Raw genomic sequence first — 20,323 nt, 5'->3', positions numbered from 1 at the left:
TAGTCAGTTTTAAATAATAAATTTCAATTAAATCTCCGTTCTGTTTTAAAAACGCAAATCATTTGAATCGCCACCGGCTCGAGTGTGTCTTAAATTAGTGCATACAATTCACACCAGATGTCTCACTGATAGCTGGAATCGCCAATGGTTTGGATTTTAGCCTCATCAAAAATTAAAATTGAAAACCACAATAATAACATGTTTCTGTTATTTATTTTTAATGTTCGAAGCAACACATATTTTTTTTGTTTTATCCTAACTTGTAGATTCATTGCTTAAGGTAAGTTTTCACACTGAAAAATAGGCGAGAGTGTTTATATATCGGGTGTTCATTTAATATTCTGGTAGCATTACTAATGGAAATATTTTGTTTTTGTTAAGGCAAGTCGTCGTTTGAACTTCCGATTAGTAAAATTAGAGTAGAACTGTCATATTTTGACATTTGCGTTCAGAGAGGTTTACGTTTACTGTTTGCTGGTGTTCACGTTAGAGCAGAAAAGGTTTTTGATTGAAAGTTCAAGACTTACTTTTAACTATTAAAGGAATTAAATTTTATTAAATTAAATAACATTTATAATGCGAAAATTTCCGATAATAATGCTGAATCTGGAAAAGTGCCCCGAATGCTTGCAGCGTTTCCACGTTGAATGGCAAGGGAAATCCTCTCAAAAAGGAATTTCTTAGATTTTGAATCCCCTGATTCCGCGATAAGTCGGACTCCGATGACATTAATGAAATCTATTGTTTCTTTGCACCAAGGGCACTATTAAATATTTATTTAATTTTTTTTCTTTTCTACACAACATTGGTTAGTTCAAAATTTCTTTGATTGTTATTTTCAATTTATTACTTTAATAAATATAGATAACGGTCTGTATATTAAAACTTAGGTTAGACAATCTAGCTAGCTATTAGTAAAGATCTCGTCAGTCTTCTGTTCAGTAATTCTTTAGTTATAAGCGGATAAGTGATACATACATACAAATTTTGCCTATTTATTATGTTTATATTAAAACGCGCAGCGAAATAAAAGTTAGAAAATTGTCGTCTTGGACTTTAACACACATTGTGATATTATTTTCCATCAACAAGAAACTTAGGCTCACTAATCCAATTTAATTCCAGCTGCCTTACTAGATAGAATAAAATAAATATGTAACAAACAAAACATATTCAAAATAAATGTTACTTTTAATTAACGTGTTTGTTTTTTTCTGGAAATGAGAACAAAAATACCCAAATTTGTTAGCTTTCCCATTAGATAATAGTAAATTTCAAAATTTCGCCATCATTATCACAAAATCAAAGAAAAAGAAACAACTTGTATTATCCAGGAACAAAAATTGTGTTACGTACTGTTATTATTATGATTGCGCTCTATGTAACACGTTTACTAGAGATTTGGCCCAATCGGTCGACTGCACAAATGATTATCTACAGCGCTCTTAAGCGCCCATTAAACTGGAGTCAGTCTTAGTCAAACGTTATCTACGGTATATGAAGCCTGTAACCGATCTAATGTGTCCTCACTGAACCTATTGGAGCTTAAACTGGACCCATTATGGGCCAAACACTGAGATAAACACGTAGAGTGAAGGGGAAAAGTATTGGCAAATCATGAATAAGATGAAGCATTGAGTCCCATCAGACTGTACGATCTAATCTGGTAATGACTGCGGTTTCAACTCAATAATGATCTTTTCAATGTCTGCCTACACGTTCGCCTATTGAAAGCACATCGCTGGGGAAGTCTGCTTTATCGTATCCCGTTTACATCTATTTGTTGATGTTGGTGAGCTTACCTGCTTTGGAACGCCGTCGTGTTGTCTAAGGCGATATCAATTAACTTAAACGACTCTCATCGGAGAAGAAGAAGAATTTTGCAAGTTTAAACAAAATCGACTACTTTTGATTAAATTAATTGGGATGTGATAAAATTAGATTTGTATCTCTTGATATATTAGGAGTTCTTTAGAATCGTTAAAAAAAGAAAGGTATAATGGTGAAATAAAAAGGTCGAGTTTATTGGGGTTTAGCGAAATGATAAATTTCCGGTTAGAAATACGTTGGCACTTAGCGAGAGTAAAAAAAGATAATTCAATCTGCTAATTAAAAATGTATTCGATTCGGGTCCGGCTGAGGTAGGGTTAAAGTTTTGAAACGTGTTGTTATAAAAGTTTTATTACCACCTATGCTAAAATAAGCGTACAAAAATAGCCCTTACTTCTAAGTCCCTTATATGGTGAAACTTTCAGCGGGTTAATTTTTAACGTTTGTTGGTAACATTCAACTCTACATACATTTCGTCTTCGTTCTAAAACTGCCTTATTGGAATACACATTATTAAATGAATTTTATGCGGTATAGAAGCACACGTAACCACAGAACCGTAAGCAGTTGCGAGACGCTAGGTTGATGAGCGCAACTGTAAAATTCATCTCCAAGAAATAGCAAGTCGGCGCGGTCTGGAACATAATAAAATGAAATAAACTTTCCGCCGAACTAAAATATTTACTCGATTGTTACCTTTCTCAGTGGAACCTATTTGATAAGTTACATCATTCGCCTCCTTTCTCGAACCTGAAAGTAGTACACATTTTCCGAATAGTTAAAAAAACTGATACAATATTGATACCTTTGCTTTTGAAATGGAGCGAACTGTTTTTCAGCGCGGGATTAGAAATTCCTGGAAACGACACAATTCACAGACAAAATCAATAAACAATCAAACGCTCACTATAAATATTTATTGTTCCTTCCATATCACCCAAGGAATTTTTTGATATGCATTTGTATATGCCGTAGTCTTGTGGTCCCAAATGGTTCAGGCTCAATTTCATGTGCACCTTGTATCCGTCTTCTATAATCTCGGGCACATATTTACTACCTGCGAAAAAATCACGTTGACAGCACAATCACGATACTTCAATTATTCTATCAGCACGAAACGTACTGTGCGGAATGATATCTCCATTATCTCTAGTCCAGTAGTTGATGGATTTGGGATATGCTTCCGAATGACATTCGAGGGTGATCTGTTGGTCGTCGTATGCTCCCACTAACTGGTACCGAATCCACACCGACGGAGGAACTGTCACAAACAGAATTTTAATGACACCGCTGCGTACCCCATTCGAAAAGTTTATATTTATTGATCCCCAAACTTTTCCCCATAAACAAGATCATTATTTCAAAACAGGATAATAATATTCCTTTGATTGCATTAAACATTTACAACTCACTAACTTTCGAGCTGCGGTCACACCGAACACATCAAACTGAATTCTAAATTAAAAACAAGACCAAAAGCTTAATGAAAAATTCAAACGATTCCAAAGGATTCACTCTAGAATTAAGAGTTGGCTACTTGTTGCGCCCATACATATTTTAGAGAAATTAACTCTGACCTTGATACACCCAAATTAATGTGATCTATAACATCTGATCATTCATTTATATTCATTTAAATTTCTCATCAAAGTTGGCCTTGAGTCGATTGCGAACGCACCACGCCGCTGCAGGGCAAGAGCGAAATACGTCGCTTACGGAATCAACATGGCATTGCATAGTTGGATTGAAAAATCAACTTTTCTCGTTCAATTTTGCACACTTTCAAAAAAGAAGACCAGTGCGGTATTTATTCACTTTCAAAGAATTCGGGGCTGGTGTTCTTTGTTGTGAATTTATAAAATTGACCGACAATAGTTGACGATTTCTGCGCGACTTTGATCAAAAATTCACAGCTATCCAACTATGCGCTGACAGCGCCGCCTCGCGGGCGACGTGTATCGGCACACTCCATTACATGGCTGTCATTCGAAGCTTGGTCTCCTTATTCTAGTCTTCTTGCTGCAGATTAAAAACTCAAACAACGCAAAAGTGAGGTTAGATTTAGACAGCTGATCCGTGATCTGCAATCCGTGGTGCGTTCACAATCGACTCTTCAACGCCTACTTTGATGAGAAATTAAATGAACACCCGATACCTGATTCGTATTGAATTTGTACAAGAAGAGCTCCTAACGGAGAATTAAAAATTGATTTGTTTTGTAACGGCATCAGCCAAGTGCTTGAGTTTTGAGATTAAGTTAAAATTAGTTGTAGTCAAAAGTTTTCTTTCATTAAAATTTAAAGCTCCGCTGCTAGAATCTTAAATGAGTCCTCTTCCCCCGTGAATAGAACAATTCGAAATAAAAGTGTACTTTGCACGTATTTTATGGGTGTGTTACTTACACTGTACAACTACCATGATTCTCTTGCTGACGGAAGGAGGGACTCCGTTGGATGCGATGCAGAGATAGGGCCCCATATGCTCCCTCTTAATCTTGGATATGTTGAGAGTGGGGCCGCTGGCGCTCGCCGCTGCGATAAAAACATGACGCGTGTTGTCGCACGATTGGCGGAAAATTTACTCACCGTCTGGTCCCCTACGTGACGGTATGAGTTGTCCGTCTTCACGTTTCCATAAAATTGACGGTTCCGGTGAGCCTCGGGCGACACATCGCAGAGTCACGTCGGCCCCTTCGTCCACAACGATGTCTGCGCTGGTCGGAAAGTCTAAAATATCCGGCGACACTGAAATTAAAATCCGGAGTTTTTCATGTAATACGGCAAAAATAAATCACGTTGCTTTGAGAACGTCAATTGTGATTGTTGAAGCCCCCGGACTAGGCGAACGAACGTCTCCCGGACAAGATATATAGTCTAAAGCCGACAAAGGCAAATACTCTTGGAGAAAAAACGGCTAAAGTTACATATCCTGAAACGATCGTGATCGGACCGCTGCACCCTTTATTTTAAAACTTTGAAGGATGAGATAAGGATTTTATTTGGTGGCGGGTATTGGATTTTTGTTTCCATTTTCGAGGCGCCAAGGACGAGGGTTCGGGATCTAAATGTTTTAGATGTCGGAGCTTCGGATCCAAATTTAGCTCAAACACGAAAAACTAATTTGACAAACTAAAATAAAAATGTATATTGTACAAGTCTTCAAAAAAAAAAAAACAATTTCATCTTGTTTGCTTTTTACATCAAGACTGCTTTTATTTATGTTCGCATTGTTTTATTGCTCCAGTCTTTCTTAACTGAATTTGAACTTTGTACAGTTTCTTATTATTTTGTCTCTACACATGTCGCCGAAAGCTCCGCTAACAAGACACAAATTTTAAATCAGCCTCGTTAGAGTTCTTCCCGTTTTCGTAAATTTAAGCTCCAGTCTCACCTACGACGTCCAAATAACATATCTGACTCTTCATGGGGTCGGTGTTGATTTGACACATATACCAACCCCTGTCGGACTCCCTCACTTCTTTTATGTGAAGATACCAAGTCTTGAGTTCGCTGTGCGTCACCCCAATCCGGTGATTCTTTGTGACCACGTGATTGTGTATAGTAAGAATGGTCTGAGTGTCCACCCTTAGCCAAGCTACCTGCAACAAAAATTAGCCAAGTAGCACAAAGAACTTGATGACAATTATAACGTAATTGTAGGGGTCGTAAAATTCGTTTTGTGACGTTGTAAAGTCGCCCCAACAGAAATTTAATAATGCCGTTGTGACATTTTCTAACGCGATTAAATAATATTACTACATACGTATGACATTTTAAGGGTGGTATTAATAAAGACTGGAGAATGAAGGGCTCGTAGGGTTGCCCCGTAAAATATCACAATGCGTAATTTAAATATAAACCCATATTGTAGTGAAAGAAGAAAGAAAGCCAACACATGCCACGTCGTGCCGTATGAAAATTGGGGCGGTTTCCGCATATTACGTCTCGCACTTTGTATGAAATTTTTAATAAACTTTCCCTCCCTTGTCCCAATTATTTTATTAAATCTTAAACGGGCCAGGTAATTACTCGTTCACATTTTCAGCTCTTTTGTCTCATAATTTATTTTTAATCACTCAACTTGTTTTGTTAATTGTTGTAATTACAGAGTTTACCTTAGGAACTGGCAAAAGTACTCCAACTCTAGTCACGCTACTGAAATATAGAAACGTGAATCGATACGTGCTGTGAAATCCGTTTAATTCTGGTAAATCTTCATTACGAGACAAAAGCTGAAACGTAGAAAGACGGATTGATTAAAAAAAGTTGAGTTGTTGCCCCCGGGCTCGAAAATTTGATCGCTTCCGTCGACTTGGCAAAGTTTTCTTAAAGAATGCGCGCGGTTCGACTCGAAGAAATTTAAAATTTATCGGAACAAATATCTGGACGAAAATATCGAATTACACCCTTTCAACAACCACCCTGTCCAGAAAGTGTGCGTTTTTACGTGGGCGCTTGTTCACCGAAAAGTTTTCACTCCAGAAGAAAAAAACATTCATGGAGTCAAAGCCGAAGTTGAAGTTGATAAATATTAAATGTAAGACAAACCCAGTTCGCGGTGCATTTTCCGATCAAACACAAACTTTAATGTTCACCCAATTAGCGGGGCGAGTTTGTTTCTGCAGTAATTTCAAAGTAATGGAGCGAAATCCTGAATTGCAACGAGCGAAATTGTGCGGTCCAGGTGTCAATAAGCTGCACAGGATAATTACGATTCCGGTACAAAAAATATGCAAACAGTGGCATTAAACAAAGCCCGTCGTTGATGTGTAGGTGGTCGGAAATCAATAACGTCAACAACCCAAAAAATGTCCAATCGATGGAAAATTCAAAAAATTTCATCACGACTCGGAGCGGTTTGCATGCCACAAAGCTTCGAACGACGATGAAATCAAAGTGGTTACCTCCTGTATGATAGAGATCCTGATGCAGATCCCGCAGGAACTGGGTCGTGCCAGGCAAAACCAAAGGGAGCAATCCGGATGATAATGTTTGCTTGTTTTAGTTTGAAATGGTGCTCCGATTAAAATAAATTTGGCTGCGATTTCCATGTTAGCGACAGGGATATAAAACGAGCGTCAAATGGATGCATTTTTAATCTCCGCGATTGGGAAAAGTTGCGTCGTCGTCGCCCGTTTCCATTTCTTTATTAAAAAGAAAACCTTTTGAAATTGTTATCTGAATTTATAACCGTCCATTAAAAGTGCCTCTGAAAAAGTTAGTAATGAAAAATTCACAATGATTTATGCGGCGTTCAGCTTTACAACTTATCCGGCCATAATAACAACTACCCCTCTTGTGCATGACATCAAGTTAATATTCTGCATACCAGGTTCGAACAATGCCGACTGTGCGATACAACTAGATCGGCTGACCGGAAATAATACGACACAGGTAGGTTCCAGTGCAATTCTAAAGGACTTCAGTTAGCGTTAACTGGCTCGAACATAATAGCTGCATCCGAATCAAAACCCACCTTTTAGCAAACTAACGTGCAATTTTTCGTTCCCCCGAGCAAGAGCGGGCTGCTGAGGCTCTCCAACACCTTTTCACCCACGATTCGGGATGCGTACGGTAAGGATGGGTGCGGAAGTAATGTGGTACGTACTGAGGGGTGAATACTGACCCAGCATATCAAGATGTGTTGAAAAAAACCACATCAGATTAGCCCGGCGGCCCCGGGATTTGAACCCGGTACCTCCCGAATGCAAAGCGCCACGCTAAGCGCTTGGCCACGATGCTCGGTTAGCAAATTAACGTACAAGCTCGACAGAAACAGCTTGGCACATGGCTAATGGATGCGTAGTGGACTGAAATCCCCCCCACTAGCGGGGCGCACTTGTTTGTTATGTGTTGAGGTGTCTAGATCGTGTATAAATATGCGAAAAACAGAATAAAACACTTCAAGTTTCATTGACTGTAGCGTATCTACGTATCTCTCGTTTCCTCTTCTGCGCATTTCATGTGCCAAGCTTTTTTTGTCGCTATATGTGAAATGCAGTCCCAACTGATACCGTCGTCAGAAGTAGTTTCTCTTTGGAAATAAGAATCATGAAAGTGGTAAGTGAGAAAACTCCAGTTCCTTGCAAGAGTTAAATTTTCATCGAGTCTCCATCAGTCGTTGTATACTCTCCAGACTAGTTCTAACTAGTGGGGGACAATAAACTTGGCGCACTCTTATTCACAATATGTAACTGCAGAGAGCGGAAACGTCAGTTGTGACCATCACGGGAGGATAATAACGCAGAGGAAACCAGACGGGAACTGAAGTTATGGATACGTATCTCCCTGTCGTCTGTCCACAGGAACTGGTCCATTATAGCCAACTTTGTTATTACCAAAGACGTAAACTCAGTTGAGTCATCGAGTCCCCGATGGTGCATTTACACTTGGACCACTAAAGGGCAAGCTTTTACCGTTGTCCCGTCATTCATTATTAATTTTTTTGTCAATTCTTGATCAATCCCGTTCAACGCTGTGTAAATATCTTGAGGGTGCATTGTTTCTCCAAACATTTCTGTTCGGTGCTTTCGTGCCAAGAGCATTTAATATCGACTAGGCGAACGGTCGTGATTTTAATTACAAGACAGCGCCTTCGAAGTATACTGTACCTTATAAGAGCCGAGATTTTCGACGAAGCAGGCTAAGATGGCTTCGCGCCCCACGGCGACGGTGTTATTAGGGATGGGTTGACTAAATTTGGGGTTTTCTGCAACAAGAGAAAAAGATAAATAAGAACGATCAAATTACTTTAATAAGGGTTGAGCTTTTTTAAGCGGCGAGCTTCGTTCATATCGTGCCAAATAAATTCAGTGATGAAATTAACTTTGAATATAAATATAAGTGGTATCTTAAAGCGCATTAGAGAGAACCTATTATTTAAAGCAGTATCTACTTGAGCAGTTCATTCGGATTAGCTCTCAATTGCGAATGGGAACCCGGAGCCGACTGCGATACTCACTGCTAATCAGCTTAACGAATTTATTGTTTCCCACGGTGAGATTTACCTAGAGAGGGAAGAAACAAACAAACTTATTATTGAGGGAAAAGGCAAAGGTGATGCTTCTTACGGCCACCGAGCTTTCATTTGGATAAATTACAATAACGAAATTTGCAGGGTCCGCCTGCACGGCATTCGATATGAGATATTTTAACAATCAAACGTTACGACTATAATGGAAGAAAATTAATTGGCGTCTTTAAAGCCGCTTAACTTTGAGAAGTGCAAAAGACGTCAAAGCCAGGTAATTCAACTGTACATACCATGATAATGACTAGCACTTACAACTTTCGAGAACACTTTCAGAATGTTACTCTGCAAATTGCGTCGACTGCTTGGAAAAATCATTTCTGAGAGGACAAATTTTCATTTCAAATTTCTTCGAAATTGTTCTGAAACTAGTGAAGTGTTTTTACTCTACCCTTTCCCGGTGTACCACTTCAGTGTTCAATCTTTTTTGCAAATATTTTTTGGAGCTTTCATGATATTTAAATCTAAACAAAGAAATTATGGTTGGACGACAGTTAATTTGGGATTAGTTAATGCGTTGATATTTTTTATTAAAAATCAGATAGTAAAAAATAATAGAAATGTCAAAAATGCAATCTAATCCAGCTGTTAAAATTTTGACAAATACATATATCTATCATTTTAATATTTTGTTAAAATATTCAGTCTGTTGGCATATAACACAGGCTCGAAACACAATCAGAGTGTCATACGTGAAATACAAATACATACCATAAAATGTAAATGTGAATGTTTTAAATTGTAATTGACATTCTATTTTCAGATTTGCAATCAATTCAAAAATGTCATTAAAATTTTGTGAGAAAAAAATGTGAATTATAGGGAAAGTTGTTACAATTTACAGTAACTAGAATAATTGGTCAAGAATTTAAGCAGCTCCTATACTTCGTCCAGCGAGAGATTGGGAGACTTTAAATTATAGGCTTGTAACCCAACAATACAAAATGCACTAGAATACATTAATTAAAGCATTAATTTCAGGGCAAAAAATGTTACTGTTTGAAGGATATACATTCCTATTTCAAATTTTACGCGCGCTAGGTATACTACTATCTCTGCGCAGAATTTAGTGATTTTTATGTAAACCAATCTCTCGCTGGACAAACTATAAGAAGTTTTTCGGGGTCAAAATTTTCTTATACTTAAAATATAGTATCGTAAGTCGTGTTTTTAATAGGTGAAATAGCTCATCTAATACGTATATTATTTTTACAGGGGTATTATAATGTTTCTAGCATCGTAGTTGGCGTAGAAAACCAAATAAATGTTGGATGGGCCGCTTTATAGCCTCGTAACAGACAAACTAGTACCGCAGGTGGCGGTATTGGCGGTAGTTTTTACCACCGGAAATCTGTCATGTAAGAATTTATATAAAGCGGCACCCCTAGAATTAATGGCCAGCCAACTACGATGTTTGTAATAAGAATAACCCTGTACAAAGAATATACGTATTATTTAAACCTTTATCTGATATTACGGATATTACGATAGTTATTTTCTAACGCAAGAATTCAAAGAAGAACTAAATAGAAAGACTATATACTGCAAAACTTCGCTATTAAGAAGTTGGAGGTGTTGCGTTAGACTGGATACAGTCTGTTAGTTTAACAGTATCTCTGTGAACATCACTTTATCACTTTCTTGGACGGAACCCCATTTAATTGTTTCTGTAGTGTACGCGATTGCCAGATATGTTGCTCATAGCACATTGTCTGATGTATATTAAATAGAAGTACCTAGTCTTGCCCTGTACCCATATCCTGTTCGACTTTGAACGTTCATAAACCGGAAATATTTTTTGACTTTATTTTGATCTTTAATTAATTGTTTTTCTTTTCCTATTATGAATTAATTAAATGTAAAATAATAATTTTAGTAATTAGCAAAAATATAAACATCAAAAATTTTACAAGTTTTAAACGTTATTACTAAAGCAAAAAAAAAGAAATTGGGAATTATATCACAATGGTCAACAGGTAAAACGTTATAATAATTTAATTATAGGACGTCCAGATTAGCTATCTGTGTCCGTTTATTTATGTGGATATGCTGCAATTAAATTTTCACGTTCCCACTTTGTATACACATGAAATATTTGGTAGGTATGAAAAAAATCTTTACGGCATCATCATGATGAAAAGTTAATAAATTATCGTTACTAGGCTTGATAAAATTATAAGCTTGTTTTTGCATCACCACTAAAAAAGTATGTAGTTTTTTAATTCATATCGTGAGTCTAAAGTGGATCTTTTTTTCACAAGTGAAATAATAGCGATTTGTCTAACTTGTTTGGAAATATATCATTTTGTGCAACGAGTGAGATCTTCTTCAAAATCATACAAGTTACACAAAATGGCATTTTATAGCGTGCTTCGTTCTAGATTTTTTTAAATAAAAAACAATATATTTAAACCTTAAAGTTTTGCAGTGAGTTTAACAGCAAGAGGCCGCAAAAAATGTAGTATCATCAGTAATTCCAGCCAGATCAAAAACAAAATGTGATTTTTCCTCATCACTGGTATTGAAATAAATGTTTTGGGCTCCTCAACTCTAAATGACATGTTTACACATTTCGAATAGCTACGGTTTCTTGATTTTTACACACTAACCAAACTATTTATCATTTTACCGTGTTTCAATCTGTAAAATGTAGCATACCGCATTAATGTAAATAACTATTTTGACGTGAAAATTTAGAAAGAGTTCCTTATTTTACAGTTTGGGGAACTTTATTTCACACTTTAGTACACTTCTCTTATTTTGATACGTAACTTACTTTTTTTACTCATTTTATACAAATTATTGTAAATATGCACACTTCAAGACGATGACATACTACCTAATTTATATTTTGAAAATGAAAATTTTTTTTGAATAATTTTATGTTACCTACACGGTTGATGCTGCAAAAATTATATATCTACAGTTGGTTGCAAAAAAAACGGGAACTGTCAGAATAAAATTGACACGTTTTTGCAATTTTTCCATAGTGTGAAACCTTCTTACGAGAATTAACGTCAAAATTTAATGACATTTTAAAAAATTATTTGATAGATATTGTCAAGTAGACAATTAATTGACAAATGGACAAAACCAAATTTACATTCGGAAAATTTTCGTTTCCGGTTTTTTTTTGCAACCAACTGTACATATCGTCGGCTTTCTTTAAAAACCGTGTATGTCAAATTAGCAAAATTTTTCAGGAGACACATAAAACTGTTTCAATTTCTATTTTATTGGCGCTTATTCTTCCACGGTTTTTAAATTCAACGACAGAGGCGACATTGCCGACATACGAGATTTTAATAGCAGTTGAAAATCTAAAATTCTAGAAATTAGGACTTACACGGTTTTTAAAGAAAGCCGACGATATACGACTTGGGCTTAAAACACTGTTTTCCACATGAAATTACAATACTAACTCGCTCGTATGTATAAAGTTCTCTCTAAAAAAGAAAGTACCTATTGTTTTATACATACGTTGCATAAATAACTATCAAAAACACGAAATAGTACAATAAGACTGATCGTTTCGTATTTGCAATAATGTATACAAGGTGATTCACGAGTAATTATGAACCCGACGGAATTAAAATGCAACCCACAATACATTTGGAACGTAAAGCTGGATATAGACGCGGTAAATATCCAGCTTTAGGCTCCAAATGTATGGTGGGTTGCATTTTCAATTTCACCGGGCTCATGATTACCTTTGTGTAAGTTCAAAGGTATAATTGTTTTTTTTTGTGTATATTTTATTGAATTAAGATATTGTTGACTGTTCCAAAATAATAATTATTTTTCACAGAAGCTTTGCGTAATCTTTTTAGTCTATATTAAGTATTATTGCTCCAGTTGCGTCTTTTTGTATTCAGCGGAGTTCGCGAGAGAAAATATAACTTATTTGACACAATGGCTGATATTAATAAAGAGGGAGCATTTCCTTTTGTTCATATGTGTGCTAGCAAAGGCTAGAAAAATTGCTAGCAAAAGCAAATGCTACCTCTTTATTAATATGAGCTATTGAATAAGTTTCGAATAAACTTTTACAGTAAAATTTTTCTTTTACACTCCACACAAAAAGTGCATTACACGTTAATGTATTGCAGAGAAACATGACAACTTTCAGCCAATATGTAGTAACATTAATGTAAAAATATTCAATGCTGTATTGGGGAGCGTGATAGAATATACTGAAATCCACGGCCGTCGGCTAATCACATCCCTCGTATTTTCATTCTATCACGGGAAGATCGTCAGTCGGATGCGTTTGTAAACAGTAAATCGCGGATCGCGCATCAACCGCTGAATGAGGCACAATTTTAATTGTCAAATATTAAAAATCACATAAATTACATTTTCAAAGATTGTTTTTTCTTGATATAGTCGTGGAGAAAGGATAGTTTTCAACTCGAGGATAATGGTTATTATTCACTCGCCTCCGGCTCGTGTTGGAATTTTCATCCTCTTGAATAATAGGCATCATTATGCGGTCGTTGAAGGATGTACTATTGAAATAAATTAGAAAAGCACTCCAAAGATATATCATAACATGTGTGATATTAAACATTAGGTAGTAGATAAAATATCATTTTTACTGTATCTTCAGTTTGTTTTAATTATTTTTTGTAATATCTAGTTGTGAAAAGTGGCTTTCCGGACTATTTGTAAACAACCTCATAACGGCCGGAGTCCGTTAAGGGTGTCCGTTATGAGCGGGAGCGGCCGTTATGAATGACTAAATAACTATAGCAAATAACTATAGCAACGTAGATCTAAACTTTATTTTTCAACTTTTTTACAATTGGTACAATAATTAATGTTTAATGTTATGGGACACACCTTGAATTAATCGAAATCCGTATGCCACTAGCAGATGTAGACGAGATCGAAGATGATGCTTCACAATTTTAACACAAGCGCGATTTTGCAGGGATTTTGCATTTATTTTCAACGGAAAGTTAAGCGTTGAACAAATCTGACAAACAACATTGAAACAATTTTTTTTCACAAACAACGGTTGACATGACGACGTCCTCCGCACACTTATTAATCATTCGGTTTTTCGATGGCATTGAAAAAAATGTATTTCAAAAAGACAATTGTGAACGAATCGTGGAGATATTACAAAAACTATTGTACAATACACGTCCGTTAGGACTTTTACTGCCTCGCCAGTATTATTCGACTCGCTCTGCGAGCTCGTCTCACAAAATCTCTGGCTCGGCAGTAAAGGCTATCCTAACGGACTTCTACTGTAAAATACTATTAATTCACAGTTGAGTTAAAAGTTACATTGTCGATTGTCGAAGGATAGTGTCCTGACAAAATTGACGTGATTTTTTCCCAACCCTCGTATTTTGAATTGACAAAACAATAGAAGCTTTACTTACGATTGTTTACTGAAGATTGTTGATTGTGAACAAGTGAGCGTAATGTGTTTTGAAGTCTATAACGTTACTATTATGCAGCCCTTTTACGGAATAAAATTTGTATTGAAACATTATCGAGTTCCAATCTTATACCTCAGTTCAAACAAACATGTTTTGAGTGATATTGGTGAACGTGTGTATATTCTCGATACACTTTCATACCACAAAAGCGACCGTATTGATCGGAATACTAGTTAAACTAATGGTAAACATGTCAAAGATGTAATCTGTTCTGATCGGATGGTCTGCCTCGATTTATACATTAGTGTGACAGGTCCGGAAAATCAGCTCCTTCCACCCCTAAAATGGTGACAATACGAATCGAACGTCATCATAGTTAATAGGAAGCACGTGACCGCGAAGGCATTATCAGTTACCGTAGTTAATTCCGTTATATAAAGACAGGACGCGACGGATTAAATCAGTTTAAATTGGACGAAACGCAAACGACTTCCTTGCTTATAAAATCTAGTAGAGATCCGCCGCAGGTTAAATACAGACTAAAGTATCTCCAATTACAACATATTCTCTGTTATTAGCCTCTTTGCATTGCTAATGAGACTCTCGGGAAAGTAAAATTGCAGTCGAGATTAAAAACTGCGCTGCCGTGGTTTGGATTTTGCCTTTAATTTAAATGGAACACAATAGGGGCTCCTTTGACTTATTGCTTTGTTGTTACGAACCTTGTTATAAGAGGAACGATCCTTCGGGATCTCACCTTAGCATTACTATTTCAATTCCATTGTTACACTCCCTTAATAACTTTGTTTTCAAGTAAACTCTCCACTCCTAGCCCCAGCATTCATTTATACCTCCTCGTCCTGAAAAACTCTCCAAACTGACCTAGTCTCATATTGCATGTCGCTGAAATTCGCCCGGAATCCCGGATTAACCATTTTAATAGCGATAAGAGGCGACGAGGTGCCCGGATTTATTTCCTTTTTTAAATGCACCTTACTACTATGTGTACCATATGTATATTCAAATAGTTGACATTTTTCGGACCGTAATTTCAGCTGTTATCGCGAAATCTGTTAAGCGGCATTTCGCTCCGGCACAGATACACGGAATGAAATACTACTTTGATTTACATTATTTAAAACCGAATATAAAAACTGTGACACGGTTTTCCTTTTTCAGGAAACGAACAAAACTCCATTATCTGCAAAAAATAACTAAGAGATTTGACGCATGTTTGCTGAGCCTCCTGAATAAATAAGAAAGCTCTTGTTGTTATCTGAATTCAATAAATTCCGCGTGCGATATTTTTAATAACAAAACGACCCACACGCCTCAGAACCCAGGAGAACACAGTTTCGCTGCGGCGTCTCGATGTTGGTTAAATATTCATTCGCTTGAATAAATTTTACCACGTTTTGTTGTTTTTATTAATTTTTAAATGAAACAAAAATTCAATCACGCTTTAAAAATTAAAATTTTACTAAATTTATTCGACCAGTAACTTTTCGCCAACTACCACCAATTTAAAATCAATTCAGTATATTTCTGAAAAGAAAATTATGAAGCACCAGTTGGATTTTCTCATGGGTTATGAGTCATCTGCGCAAAAGACGAATATGGGTCTCAATTAGACGCTACAGACCGACCGAAAAACATACTCATACGTTAGTTTCGTTCTTTTGACATTTAACGCGTCACTGAAGGAGTCGACATTTTCAGTTTTCATTTAGAGATTTCTCACTGGTTTATCGCTCCGCCCGCGCGCTGATATTTCCAAGGTCGTAGCCCACGAGACACTCCAACACTTCTAACTACTTTTATTTGATCGCTGGCGAATCCGCAGAGTGTTCCTTTGCTGTACGGTACAGCACCTACAGAGATTTATATTTGTAACATTTTGTGAAATTAATTACAGGTTAAGTCTGGTTGTAATTAAGATATCAGAGAGATCGAAACTGGCGGAAACAGTTTAAACCCGGCGCCTCCGCCATTTGATTCTTTCAGTTGGACGCTCCGCTGAGTGCGTTCTCCAAACATGTTTACGTTCATCAAGTGACTTCATTTGCATCTAATCCGTTTAATAATTGCCAGCGGAGTCAGAAATTGCCGGAATTAGCAAGACGAAGGCAATAATTTTCGTGATTTTTCAGTATTTAACGGCACGAGCTGGAAAGTTGGAGCATCAAGATCAGCGATGCTCTGTTCCTTTTAAAGTTTGTGTTTATGTCTGCCTGACGGCATAAATATTTAATGTCGGATCCCATATTTAAAAAGTTCGTGCAACGTTGAAGTTTTAAGCTTTCATGGGTCTATCCTGTTTAAGTACCGTGAATAATTGAAACCATGTAAAACGCTGAAGGCGTGGAATCCCTTAAACAGACGCGTCCACTCCCGTTGCGTGAAATAATAATTAACTCGGTTTAATTGATTTTAATCTGGATACAGTGTCTAATTAATTTTTTTTGTGAAATTTAGGGTTGACCGCAGATTCCTGAGCGAAGCTTTCGCGCGTCCTCCGGCGATGCGACGTTCTAATTGCGAAGAGTACCCTCATCGCTTCGTCCGGAGAAAGATTTAATTATAAAGTATGTCTTAATTAAATACTCAGAGAAATCGACGCGTGCTCCGCCAACTTTACCATCCTCCGCCTAAATTTATTTGCTTTTATCAATCGTGCTCTCTAATTTGTTGCCTTTGTCAAATGATTTACAGTTAGAGCCACGGCGCGCTTCACTTCTATTTAATAAACACACCGACGGGCAAAATAATTAAGCGACATTAAAATATTTAGAGGAAGGACGGGATTATCTGATAGAATCGTCGATACGATTCGTTTCGACCTGAATTCACATTTTTATTTATCCGGAACGGACTGACCGCTTTAAAGCCCGGAAATTAATTTATTTCGGCTTTGGTAAAGCGCACAATATGGAAGAGGTTGTTTTTATTTTATTGCTAAACACGATAATTCAATTTTTGTGGATATTTTACAGGGCTGCAGGAGAACGAGTGGCCACAAAGAAACGAACATTTTTTCTCTGGTGATTTTAATTAAAACTTCAAAGCGACAAAAATAATAATGGTTTTTTTCCGGGTGCAATGAAAAAGGAAGTCGGATGAAGTCTCGATTAAATGAGATTTTTCCTCGAAAAATGATTTCAAATTCAATAACGCAAATCCTCATAAAGTTTCAATTTATATGAGGTTGACATTGAATAAACATGAAACCGTTTTTATTTGCTCTATACCCCTATTTGGGAAACGTAAATATCTCATGTATTTTACTCGAATTGGGTAAACAATGTCTTCGTATAATGCCGAAGAGTTTCCGCAACCGCCGCTTACCGACAGCGACAAAATTTCGACAAAGAAAAATTGATTCCAGCCCTACCGGAACAATTACGTTAATAACGCGATAATTTGTACGACCCTTGATAATACTTTTTTTGGGGGAAAGTAAATAATTTGGGACCCATTTCGCACGCGACGAAGAGGAGTTAGTCGCATGACATCGACGAACAAATTCTTATTAAACTAAACAACTTTTCCAGGCTCGTGCAAGAAATAATTTTTATGTGCTAGATTTCTATCAAAATCATACCCAAAAGTTTCCCCGACACGGTGTGCAGGAGCAAGAGCACTAGAACCGTAGATACTCCGAGTATCACATCGATACGTGTCTCGGCCATAGGGGTTAGCGTTGACCTCCTGCAGCATGTCGACTGACGCCGCCGTCCCGACGCTCGTGCCTTACCACCACGGACGCCTGCGCAAAACTTTATGTTTTGATTTCTTGCGGAATAACTTACACACTCATTTGGATCCGGGCAAGGGAAGCGCTCGCGTGATCGCTCCGTGTCCTAAAATCCGGGTCCTTGGCGCCGGATTAACAACACACTCGGACTTCCAGTTGCAGTCTCGATGACGCCTCGAAAAATTACCCGGATCGGTCGTAAAACTATTAGTTGCTAAAGCTAAACGACTTTTAGTTGGAATTGGTTAACTGGTCGTTTAATTTTGCCGCGTCAAGTTTAATGAACGGAATTTGTCTCTCTATAATTGGAGATTAGACGGAGAAGTTTTGCCAACCGGAATTTAACAATGTTGGAATGTTTATATCTCGACGATAAGTTTTAAAGTAATCCGGACTTGTATGAACAACAATAAAAAGGAGCTTTCGAGGAGTTGAACGAAGGATGAGAAAAGTTTGGAGACCTGTTGATGAAGCGCCACCTAATCGGTCTCGTCCACAACTACGGCAAATTCGTTGCCGAACAGAAAACTTTAAGCACGACGACTAACAAATTTGTAACCGGGACGGAAAATTTAATAAAGCTCCCAGTAAATGTCTCAAAGTTGAGGTAACACTTTAAAAAATAAATACAATTTTACAAAATCAATCGATTGGAAGTTGTACAATCAGGAAAACTTGAATGATCACTTTTCTCGTGCAGCTTTCTTTAAAGCGTTTCGCACAAAAGCGGTTAAAGCAAAAATGATTGAATTTTTAAGAGCAAATTCTGAACAAAAGTTATTTAAATGTGAAAAATAAAGATTTATTCCATTTCCCTGTCGAAATCAAGCGACCATTCTGGCGATATCAGAAATTACATTTCAATTTTTCAATAACAACATTACCAGTTTGTGCGACCACAAACTGTAATTATTTTGTTTAAAAATGACACAATAATAATTAAAAAATTGGTTACCAGATTATCTTTCAATAATTACTCATCAATAATTTACGAAAATTCCTGATAAAACTTTATTCTGTAAATGGAAAGAAGCATGCGAAAGTATGAGTCGCATCCTTCATTCGCCATTTCATTTTCACTATGTTTACCGTTACTTTACCAGTTAAAAATATTATTATGTGTAAAGGTGGAGTTTTTCTTAAATCCGAGACATAATGTCTGCAAATAAACACCAAAATATGTACCTATAGATTTGCATAAAGTGCACAGAGTGATCAAGAATGCTAACACAAGAATCTTTTAATTTGTTTTATCGAAACGTCTATCTTATGTTTATCGTACGCATATGTATACTTGCTATACACAGTCGTTTTCTTGGTTGCCTACCTCTCGAAAAATATATAATTAATTAAATAATTATTAATAATAATTAATGTTTATCTTCCTTATAAGACTCATTTTACCACTTATTCTGGGATAATTGTTGCTTACAATTACAGGAAACGTTGCTTTTAAACTGACGTTTCTTTGACATTTCAGCAATAAATCTGCTTACCAGTGGAATCGCGTTTGGCAAAAAATCTGATAAATTACCCATTCTTACAAATGTAAAATGTTGTTCTTGTTTATTTTATAAATTTTCTCCATTATCAGATAATGCTAATAAAATACACATTTATAATTCCAACTTCTAAAATTTATGGGGTATGATTTATTATAAAGTTGCGTTTGAGACCGAAAATTGTCTACACCCATGCACTGAACGCTTATTTTCATCGGATTCCGCTACGACATGACCGATAATTTGCAACGCCTGCTCTGATTTGTTTTCTTTTTGATCACTTTGTATATCCTTGTTAATTTAACGGATATTAAGTAATTTTACGTGATTCCTAAAGAGGTCTTTGACATTTTAATTGATAATCTCCAGTGTTTCACTGAACTTATTCATTATCCGGACAGATACTGACATTCTTACATTATTATTATTGTTAAAATACGTCCACACATTCAGGAGGTCACTTCCAAATCCCATGGTTTATCTAATATTGTAATGAAGGCATTGTTTACTAACCGATCTGTACACTGTTACACGTCAACAGGATGAGTATAAACAAGAACAGGATCACTGGTTCAATCGTCCGTATCCTAAAGAGAGATCAAGTAATGCAATACAGAAGGATTTAAATTGCCAATCGTCCTATGCTCAATAAATGCAAATTAAATATTTGTATGTTTTAATTAGTGGAATAAACTAAAAATAATTATAATTAAAATACATACATAAAATGATACAAATGTTTTAATTTTTTTTAATTACATACTATAAAATATATAATTATATTAAAAGCAGCTTTTAAATTATTATCATTGATC

The 20,323-nt window shown here is 36.4% G+C and overlaps 1 protein-coding gene across 1 annotated transcript; it reads right to left on the bottom strand.

Moving 5' to 3' along the window:
* Nucleotides 1–2,165: 2,165 nt before the first annotated feature.
* Nucleotides 2,166–17,960, bottom strand: LOC138135095 (lachesin-like). The gene is made up of 10 exons (XM_069053742.1): nucleotides 17,854–17,960; nucleotides 8,441–8,538; nucleotides 5,221–5,428; nucleotides 4,416–4,574; nucleotides 4,233–4,361; nucleotides 2,954–3,091; nucleotides 2,738–2,887; nucleotides 2,636–2,686; nucleotides 2,527–2,580; nucleotides 2,166–2,465 (listed from the first exon to the last, which is right to left on the bottom strand). Exons 1-10 carry the CDS (start codon nucleotides 17,939–17,941, stop codon nucleotides 2,344–2,346), a joined length of 1,197 nt encoding a protein of 398 aa, XP_068909843.1. The 5' UTR covers nucleotides 17,942–17,960; the 3' UTR covers nucleotides 2,166–2,343.
* Nucleotides 17,961–20,323: the final 2,363 nt, after the last annotated feature.

Source organism: Tenebrio molitor, chromosome 7 (assembly GCF_963966145.1).
Source record: "Tenebrio molitor chromosome 7, icTenMoli1.1, whole genome shotgun sequence".
NCBI lineage: Eukaryota > Metazoa > Arthropoda > Insecta > Coleoptera > Tenebrionidae > Tenebrio > Tenebrio molitor.
The sequence above is the reverse complement of the archived record's forward strand: the minus strand, read 5'-3'. Positions and strand labels throughout refer to the sequence as shown.

Coding starts and splice junctions, on each gene's coding strand:
- LOC138135095 (XM_069053742.1), bottom strand. CDS start 17,941: ATGGCCGAGACACGTATCGATGTGATACTCGGAGTATCTACGGTTCTA. Junction 3,092..4,232: donor AATCATGGTAGTTGTACAGT/GTAAGTAACACA, acceptor TGTTTGTGACAG/TTCCTCCGTCGGTGTGGATT. Junction 2,687..2,737: donor AGGAACAATAAATATTTATA/GTGAGCGTTTGA, acceptor TGTCGTTTCCAG/GAATTTCTAATCCCGCGCTG.